The sequence below is a fragment of the Equus quagga genome, chromosome 15 (genome assembly GCF_021613505.1).
Source record: "Equus quagga isolate Etosha38 chromosome 15, UCLA_HA_Equagga_1.0, whole genome shotgun sequence".
In the NCBI taxonomy this organism is placed as follows: domain Eukaryota; kingdom Metazoa; phylum Chordata; class Mammalia; order Perissodactyla; family Equidae; genus Equus; species Equus quagga.
In genome coordinates this window covers 11,236,516-11,246,364 of record NC_060281.1, presented here as the reverse complement: position 1 = coordinate 11,246,364, position 9,849 = coordinate 11,236,516, and the positions used below count along the sequence as shown (strand labels likewise).

At 36.5% G+C, this 9,849-nt stretch overlaps 1 protein-coding gene across 1 annotated transcript in view; it reads right to left on the bottom strand.

Moving 5' to 3' along the window:
* Positions 1 to 1,106: 1,106 nt before the first annotated feature.
* The window catches only part of BMP5 (bone morphogenetic protein 5), a 117,444-nt gene continuing 108,701 nt past the window's right edge, over positions 1,107 to 9,849 (bottom strand). The window contains exons 5-7 of the mRNA XM_046638705.1: positions 8,133 to 8,209; positions 6,455 to 6,565; positions 1,107 to 3,063 (exon numbers count right to left, since the gene is read on the bottom strand). Coding sequence (XP_046494661.1) covers positions 2,914 to 3,063; positions 6,455 to 6,565; positions 8,133 to 8,209 — 338 coding nt within the window. The 3' untranslated portion in view covers positions 1,107 to 2,913. The remainder of the gene's footprint in view (positions 3,064 to 6,454; positions 6,566 to 8,132; positions 8,210 to 9,849) is intronic.

Below are 9,849 nucleotides of genomic sequence, written 5' to 3'. Positions count from 1 at the left end.
CTACAATGGACTTGGAAGTAATTTTTTGCAAAGCCTTTGCTATTTTTAAATTGCTCACTTGGATATAGTGTCACTTTTCTGCCTAAATAATAATAAATACTGGCATTGATTGTTACTTTTCCTACTTTCTCTTCAACTATGATCGTCATGAAACTTGATAAAATACAGATTTATAGATGTATACCTAGCAATGTAGATGTTTTATCAGAAAAGCTTTCTTCACTTCTAACTTTAAAAAGTTTCAGGCCAAAAAAAAGTGCCAAAGAGAAAACGCAGAAAAGCAGGTGATCTGCGATGGGAATTGGATAGACTGAGCCCTGGAAGGAATGGTTGTGAGACGGTGACTCGTGTTCGGGAAGGAGGAGTTCTTCTGCCTTGAAGGGGGATGCAACATAAGCTAATTCTTCACTCTAAATGTCTTGGGAGATGATATTTGCCAGACTGTATAGTAGCCAGTAGACTCTGGCTCGGATGATGGTGATATAGGGATTATAAAACGAGAGTTCTTTACTTAAGGAAAAAATAATTTTGGATTTTCTTTCTTGTGTTTTCCTTCTTTCTTTAGTTCAACGCAGACGATTTATTTTTGCCTTAGTTTTAAAGAACTTGAGTATTTGTGTTTTTTGCTCTTCTATTTTCACAAAGGATTAGGGCCACTTTGCAAAGCAAAATACATATAAAGCAGAAAAATTAAAAACAAAGACGCACACAAACAAAAAAGCCAATACGTAACCAGCTAAAAAGATCTGAGTAGTTTGGATTGTGTTAAAATAGGCAGTTATTCTGATTTCTGGTAACCAAAGTAATACTAAGAATTTACTATAATAGCTATTTGAGAATAATGTGACTGAGCATCTGTGCATATGTGTATATCCACATCTCCATATATGTACATATATAATTGAGAAAAGGTGAAAATATTGATGTCAATTATATTCCTTCTTAAATGAAAGAGAACAAGAGAAGTATTTTCTCATCCTAATCATCTTTTGCTATTTTTAAAATTCCTTTGTTGTTTGAATAGATTAAGAAAATATTAATTCATGGATTGTTGCTTGGTTCATTTAATGGTGACTTATTTATTAACAACACAAAAACTAGTTTTAGCAATTAAAAACAACTTAAAGAATCAGTAACCCACAAACATTTTACATCTGATATTCTTATATTCTTCATTTGTGACATACTTGCTTACATTTTGTATCCCTCTTAAATAAAGAGCCAAATCGAGAAGCACAGTAGAAACTAGCATCACAAGTTTAATATATTTTAAAATATAGAAATATATTTTAAACAGCACATTTAAAGAATAATATAATAGACTTCCATTTCTTATTCTTACAATGGTACACCATTAATCAAAAAATATATTAGTTAACGTACCCCCCCAATATAGTTATTATCCAATTTTCTTTAAGATAGACTGTCTTTTAAAACAACATTGCAATAGACCTGAATGACAAACCCATAACATTTTTGAAGTTACTTCTGATATGTTTTATTTGAAAGACCCAAAAAAGTGAATAATAAATGGTGCTTTATGAGTATTTTAGATGAACTGTAAATAAAGCTAACCGTGGAGCCACCATGAAACAGCAAGTTATCCATCTAAACGTCAGTATTCAAGAAGTCAGTGTGTGTTAAATAAAAGCCTTAGAAGACAGAGAGAGAAACAGAGAGAGAAAATAAATTAATTTCAGAGGGAAGGACACACATGCACATACACACAACAGAACCTTCCCGTTTGGAATTATTTGTGCTTGGAGAAAGGTTTACAAAATCCCCTTACAAAATCAGGTTTTCATTGAGCTCATTCTCAAAGATATGAAAAATGGATCTCAGCTGGTCTTTGGAAATGGCAATTCTGTCAAAGCCATTCTGGGATTTTTGGTAATTTCCTCCAGTTTAGTTTCAGTGCTTTTACTCTAAATAAAATCCCTTGCATCACATCAATCAGCAAACTCAGTTATAAAGGAGAGCTAAGGAAAATGGCTCTGTCGGCATCTTTGCTCCGGTATATTTTATGCATGCAGCGACTCTTGTCAGTGGGGAGGGAAGTGGAGCACATGTAAATGTTTCTTTATTTTGGACTCTTTAAATCTGAAAATTATCTGAAGCAGTAGTGTTCTAGATAATAAGCAGACATGATTTATTTGAGGTAAGAAGGTTGTGCTACAATTTTTTAGCGTTAACTTGGAAAGTTATGGACACGGGCTCAAACCTGTCTCCACAGAATTCCTTGAGCTTTGAGCTCTTTGCAAAATCTACAATCCACAAGCCAAGAAGGAACACGCTCCTATAGTTACACCAATTCTGTTAAAGCAAACAGTTATAACAATTATGTGCAATCTTGCAGCTTCTATCTTCTGCCTACCACTTATTTATTCAAATTCAGTTCAACATTTCACTTTATCTAATGAAGCAGAAACTCTAAAAGAAAAATTGTGTTTACCCAAGAATTTTTGTTTGGGTTGCTATCTTTTTAAGTTTTATTTCTAAATAAATATCCTATCATAGTTTTCATTGGCACAACGTAACCAAATGCATTCAATTTCCTTCAACAATATTTAAGAGTCAAAGGAGTTCTAATTTCAGAAAATTATATGAAAATTGTATTAGAAAAACTGTTGCAATGGAATTGGACTTAGCATATCCCATTGAAAGTTAGACTGGGCAATCTATTGTACAATGTAGTGACCTATAAAATAGATTTTCTTGATAAGGCATCCACAAAGAAGAATATATACCTTTAAATAAATAAAAGTGACTATATACATGATATTGTACATAAGTAGAGAGATGAAATGAGCCAGACTAATTTTATGAAACGCCCCTTTTGTCTGAAAGTAGACTTTTTATTGTAGTCATAAACCTTAATACAGATCTTTTTCTTATTACCATTGTTATTTAATATTAGTGGCAACCACATGAGCGCACTACCATATTTCTGTATTTTTTCAAAATGACATTGGAACTGTCATCAAAGTACAGCACAGAGATGGCATTTAATTTGGTTGGAGCACAACAAGGCTTTGGTACGTGGTCAGGAAACATCAGATGAACCTGGGAAAGAAAAAAGTGGGTTTTTTTTAAGAAATAAGGTAGACATTTTGTCTGCAGCTTTAAAATACTATGCTTGTTTTATCATTCACAGTCAGCACACCCCTGAGCTGACCAGCATCCTCCTATTTATGTTCAATGGCTGGGATGGGGGTGGCGGCCCGTAGTGAAGGATGTATTCTTGAGCATTAACACCTAGAATGAACCCAGAAGTTCTAATTATGTGTTGGGGCTTTGAAAAATATTCTACCACGTAAGGAAAACTCCCTCTATGGAATAGCCAGTGGAAATTTTCCTGGGGGAAAGACCATGGCAACTAGCACTGAGTTGCTCTGGGTTAGAACGACTGCTTCTATTTACTTCATGAGAAATATGGAAATTATAAATGCAAATCAATGAAGCCACACAATTGGACTGTAGAAAGATTTGGATCTAAGAATTATTTTTAAAAGGATAATTAAACAATAAATCATAAAAGTTTTGCCAACTCTTAATTTTCCATCGTAAAGCAAGCATAAAAGTCACAGTAAAATAAACTCCAGGTATAATCCAATAGTTGCTTTAAAGCAATGATTTCAACTCTTCACAGAATTTTTTACCAGATTGGCTGGAGTTTAATACCCTTTTACTTTCTTCTCTAGACAAATGCCAAAAAGCAGGCCAAGCTAAAGCAGAGGTAAGGAGCCTAGATATTTTACAAATTGAATATCCATCTTCCGCAAAAGCCTAAAAAGGTGGCTGTAGGTGGAAAGTGAAATGCTTAAGTAAAGGATTTATTCTCATTTTGATCAGACTGGCTGTCTGCCTATGATTTGCAGTAATTGACCAAGGAGCCAGAACGTGGTTCCTCCCTTCCCACCCACCTACCCTGGTCCTTCCCCCAAAGGAGTTTATGGGAAGTGCCACTGATGAGTCCTAAGGGATTGACAAAAAGTGAATACGGTCTCTTGGAGTTTTGGCTGCACAGTGTGCTGGCTGAAATGATATAGGAGTCTTGCATGTGGACAAAAACAGCAGGAAAAATGAGGTGATCTGACACGAACTTGAAATTTCCTAAGACTTCACAAAACTAAAAGTTGGACAGTTTCTACAAATTTCAGATGTAGCTTGTGTCCCTCATCAGCTTTATCTTCCATAACCCATACACTCATGACGGATAACTCCCTGTTTCAATGGCCTTGGCAGCCTCACGGAGCAGTCGCTCCAAAAAAATGGATTGTTCTTGAATGGCTTCTCAAACATATTAGTCACAAACACGCTTTTCTTTAGCAACAAACATGCCTGTCTTCTTGTTTCATGTCCTTCACAGAACAAACGTAGAGAGTACACAATGCCAGGAAACAAAAGCAGACTTCCCCATGTAAGCTTCAAGTTTTGCAATGACTTATGTCCCATATCCCAGGACAGTAATGCAGAGCAGGGTCCTGTTCCAAATCCGTGTCAGATTTTTTTTTAAATGTTTGTTTTTTGACACTGCCTTCTAGACTACAGCCCTAAAAGCTGACAATGTGTAGCTATATATTTATAAGCAAAAAAGAAAAAGAAAAATGAGAGAAAGGGGGAGAATTTGGCAAAGAGTTTTTGCAATAATTAAGCATTGCTCAGCCTGAGGGAACCTTTGATGCGTTAGATACACATCTAAGGAAGCAAACGTCTACTTTCTGAGTCATTGAGATGACAGTTAAAAGAGGCAAAGAATTTTCTGAGAAATTAAATTACATTTCTCTATAAGCTAATAGTGGCTGTTCCTCGTGACCCTACAGAAAGATAGTGATCATGGCTGTCCCTTCAAGGCACGAAACGGCGGCATTCTCTCTATGTGACTGGCTTTCAGGTCAATGTGAATTCCCATAGACAAGGCTACAAGACTAGACTTCATGGATTCTTGTTACCCATGGAAGTTTGAACACAACACACTCATTCTTGCAGAGCATACCTGATCCTCAACCCCCAGAAATGATACCCTGTATCAAGTACTTATCTTTGTGGATAGCAAAGACGAAGTCATAGCAGACCTTAAAATTTCCCCAGGAGTTTACTCTATACTTTGTATATGGCACAGAAGTAGGCAATCTCATTGGTCCAGACTAAAGAAAAAGAACATTTATAAACGACTACCTTTCAAAATGCATATTTGTTTTATTTCTCTGTGTTTCTTCACTCCAAGGTTATTGCCAACGTTTTTGACAATGCTCACGCTCTAGTTGCCATCGATGAGCGTCTTTGGTGTCTACCTATTCTGCAGTACCTCTGAAGTCAGTGAAGATGCCAGCAAAACATCAAGCCATTCAAAGATTTAATCTCTCCATTTATGGAGACCATTCCTTATTCAGAAGGAAACTGGGCTAACCTTTCCATCCACTTTAAATTTTAAATTAATTGTGAAAAAAGTAATCCGAAGAGTCAACTCCTCACAAATTCTCATAGTTACTCTTGTTTTGGTCATAAACAAGCCTCGCCCACAAAGAGATTTTTTTTCTCATAGCTTCTGCTCTCTTACAGCCATCCAACAGTGGCCGTGTATCCCATCATTGAGCTTGCATCTAAAATAAGTTGTTCCCTTCCTTCTCTCCTAATTACGTAGAGTTAAAATGTTCATATTAACGCAAACATTCATTTTAATGATATCACATAGGCTATTGCACCTTCTAGGAGCCTCTTGCTTAGTCTTCCAGAGGTTGTCTCTCTGCCACAGCAATAAGTCACACTCCATAAGGCAGGTATGTCAGACTCTCAAGAGGTTTCCTGAGCTCATTAGATAGAGTACAAACATTTAGAGACCATGAAATCAACATTTCACTATCTTTTTCATAAAAACAAGCCTCGGTTATTAGAGATTAAATCACTGCTAAATTCCTGAGTGTGGAAGGGAAAAAAATGAAGAATAATTCCACCTGAAAGATTACCAAACAAAGGTATCAAGAAATAGAAATGAGTCTTCTACTTATATTCCACATTGAAGAACGTTCATAATACCAAAGTATGTCATGGAACAATCAGAAATAATTAGAGTAACCCTCTCAGATGAAATTCAGTGCAGCTATTATTCGATGTTTTTGCAATGATTACTAGTGAATTGCTGGGTTAGAAACAACCCCTGGGAACCTGCTGGATATTGCGTAGTGAAGAAATCGGTGCAGAATGACCACTTCATGTGATTACTCTAATTCCCTAGCTGAATCCTCCCCATTCTGGAATCAGGATTATTCTTTAAACCAGCCTGCATTTCCTGGCTATACTCACAATTTGTTATTTTGGCTCTAAAAAGTACCAAAGGAGTTTGAGAAGAGAAGATAATGCACTGCATAACTATAAATGGATGCTTTCCTTTAAAACAATTTTATGTGATGCTTGCATCATAAACCATTTCCAACGCTACAAAATCAAAGCATACCAGAGTTTGAACTATGGCATGGTTGGTGGCATTCATATGGGCATTGAGTGGAAAAGAACATTCTCCATCACAATAAAATGCAGCATATCCTTCTGGTGCTATAATCCAGTCCTAAAAATGCACAAAAAAAGAACAAAAATATAATATCACCAAAATAAAAAGAAAGAAAAGTAATTCTTAAAGAATACTCAAATATATTTAACCTGGATAGGTTTCCTTTTTTGGTCCAAAAATTATTCTAATAGGACAGCCTCCTCCAAGCCCTTAATTTATTTTTAAGCTGAAGTTTACAAGAAAAGTATAAATATTTTCACAAGAAATTGTCCTCTGTAATTTCTCCCAAGAGGTCACTATGTAAGATATTCATAGTATGTATTAAATCCATGTATTCACGAATAAAACCATAATCATGAAATAGCTTTCTAAATATTGTTTAAACAGGAAATGATGAACTCTGGAAAGTTCAAGTGAACCAGAAAGGAAAAGAATAAACTTAATTGAGATAATTCTCATTACTTCTTAATAACTCATTGTTGGTTTTCGAAGCTTGACAGCCTCCTAAAGCTTTAACATTTGTTCCTCGTGCTGTTTTTCTTTCCGTTCATGTATTAACTTTATAATCTCTTTAGAAGAAATGAATGGGAGCAAATTCCTGAAAACTGCACGTGAAAAATTTAGGAAGTAAAAAATTGGCACATGTAATGGTTGCCCTGACTTTTTTCCCAGAGATGTAAAACTTGGCCCAAATGTAAAATTATTGAATGTTGATGTTGAAGGTTTATCATAAATTTGAAAATGTTTACATTTTAATATTACTTCTCAGTAAGATAGCTCATATTCTGAGGATACATTGTAATGGGATAATGTAATCTAAAACCTTCAATTTAAACTATTATGACATAGAGCCAGTAAAAACTATTTTGGTTAAATCCTCCTCCTCAGCTGGTTGTGAAGCATATGTAAAAGACAGCAGTAAGATTTTTAAGTGCAAGAAGAAAAACTGTTGTCTGTATTTTGTCTTATGACAGAGACCTCATAGTCGAGGAGTCTATTTCTTAGTCTGATATTTTGGGACCACAGGGGGCAAATGGAATTGCTGTAGTTAATTTGAAAAATTGATATTGAAATTAAAAGTTTGGGATATTTAAACAACAGCACATTTTTCTACTTTCTAAATATCATAGGGTTACATTTCTTCTTCAGCGTAGTTGTTTTTTACTGTAAACTCTAAAAACTGTGTTTCAATGGTGAAAGGATAATGGAGAAATAAAAATGATATGGATAGGGGCCAGCCTGTTGTCACAGCAGTTAAGTTTGCATGCTCCGCTTCAGGGGTCCAGGGTTTGCCGGTTCAGATCTCAGGCACTGACCTACATACCGCTTATCAAGCCATGCTGTGGCAGGTATCCCACATATAAAATAGAGAAAGATGGACACAGATGTCAGCTCAGGGCCAATCTTCCTCAGCAAAAAATGGAAAGAGGAGGAATGGCAGTGGATGTTAGTTCAGAGCTAATCTTCCTCAAAAAAGAAAATGATATGGATAATGCATATACTGAAGAGCCATGTCAAAAATAACGGGTTACTGTATCAGAAAAATTAGTGATAAAGATTACGAGTAACTCAGGATGTATAATAAAGCAGAGAAGACACACCTCAGTTGATTGACCATCCTTACCTGCCATCCCAGATCCCGGAAACTCACATAGAGTTCATGCTTCTTACAGGCTTGCTTTTGTTCACTTGTATTATAATCTGCAGATAAAAATCAAATTTTAACAAATGGCAGCTCACCAGGTATATTAATATTTCCTTTGTGATATCACTGATAAAATAAATAAGAGACTGTATTTGAATTGTCAAATATGAATTTGAATCTTAAAACTAGGAGCTACTAACTAACCATGTGAACTTCAGACAAGTCCCTTGTCCCATTTCTTCTTCTGTAAAATGTAAACAATACCATTTACCTTGTCAGGTTCTAACTGGGGTTTTGATGGATGCCCCCATGTGATGGTGCACAGCCTGATGTCTTCTACTCACTGAGTACCGGCTGCTCAGTGAATGCTCATTCATTAACTCATTCACATTAGAGTGGTATTTAATATATTTAAATATATCAAGTATTCCTACAATACTTTTTTAACATCTTCCATGAGACAGACATTGGGAAAGTGCCAACTGGGATCTTACTGAGTTGATTTTATTTAATAAATATCTTAAACTCAGGAAACCCAAAGTAGACCTTTTGATCATCCTCCTAAAACCTGTCCCATCTAGACCTTTCCATTCTTTTTTTAAAATTTTTTTTGGTGAGGAAGACTGTCGCTGAGCTAACATCTGTGCCAATCTTCCTCTATTTTTGTATGTGGGATGCCACCACAGCATGGCTTGATGAGCAGTGTGTAGGTCCACCCCCAGGATCCAAATCCGTAAACCCTGGGTTGCGGTAGAGGAGTGCGCAAACTTAACCACTATACCACTGGGTCAGCCCCATAGACCTCTCTATTCTTGACTGATGGTAGCTTCCTAGGCAGAAAATTAATTAATTTTAAAAATTTGGAGTCAAAACATACTCCTCTTTCCTTTCACTCACACATTCAATCTGTCAGGAAATCCTACACATTTTACCTTCAATAGGTTCAAAATCCACCCTCTCTCATCACCTCCATGACTGATCCTGGTCCAAGATGCCATCCTCTCTCACCTAAATTACTACAATATCCTCATTGCTACTCTCCCTGCTTCTGCCCTGGCCCCCCTACAACGAAAAGTGGACCTTTTAACAAAAAATTATGTCACTTCCAAGCAAAATGTCCCACTACGGTTCCCCATATCACTAAGAATGAAATATCTGCACCTTTTAACAAAAAATTATGTTACTTTCAAGCAAAATGTCCCACTACGGTTCCCCATATCACTAAGAATGAAATACCTGCACAGTGGCATACAAGGCTCTATGGTTGGCCCTACTACCTCTCTGACTCGTTCTGCTACTCGTCCCCTCCTTCATTCCACTCTGGCCATGACAGCTGTTTGCTGTTTTGCACACAGGTCAGGTTTCTCCCACCTTAGAGTCTTCACTCTCATATTCCCTCTCCCCGAAATGCTCTCCCCCTGGATATCTATATAGTTAACACCCGTAGCTTCAACTCTTCACTTAATGTCGTCTTGTCAATGAGGCCTTCACTGACCACCCTATTTAAGATCAAAGCTACCACCTCGACATACCTGATCTCCCTCCCCGTGCTCTGAGTTTCTTTTCCATTTCACTTATCATCTCTGGCATATGCTATGCCATTGCCTCGTTTATTACGTACATCGGTTCTTGCCTGTTTCCTCCCACTAGAATGTCAGCTCCACACGGGTAAAAATTTTGTATGTTTCTGTTTGGT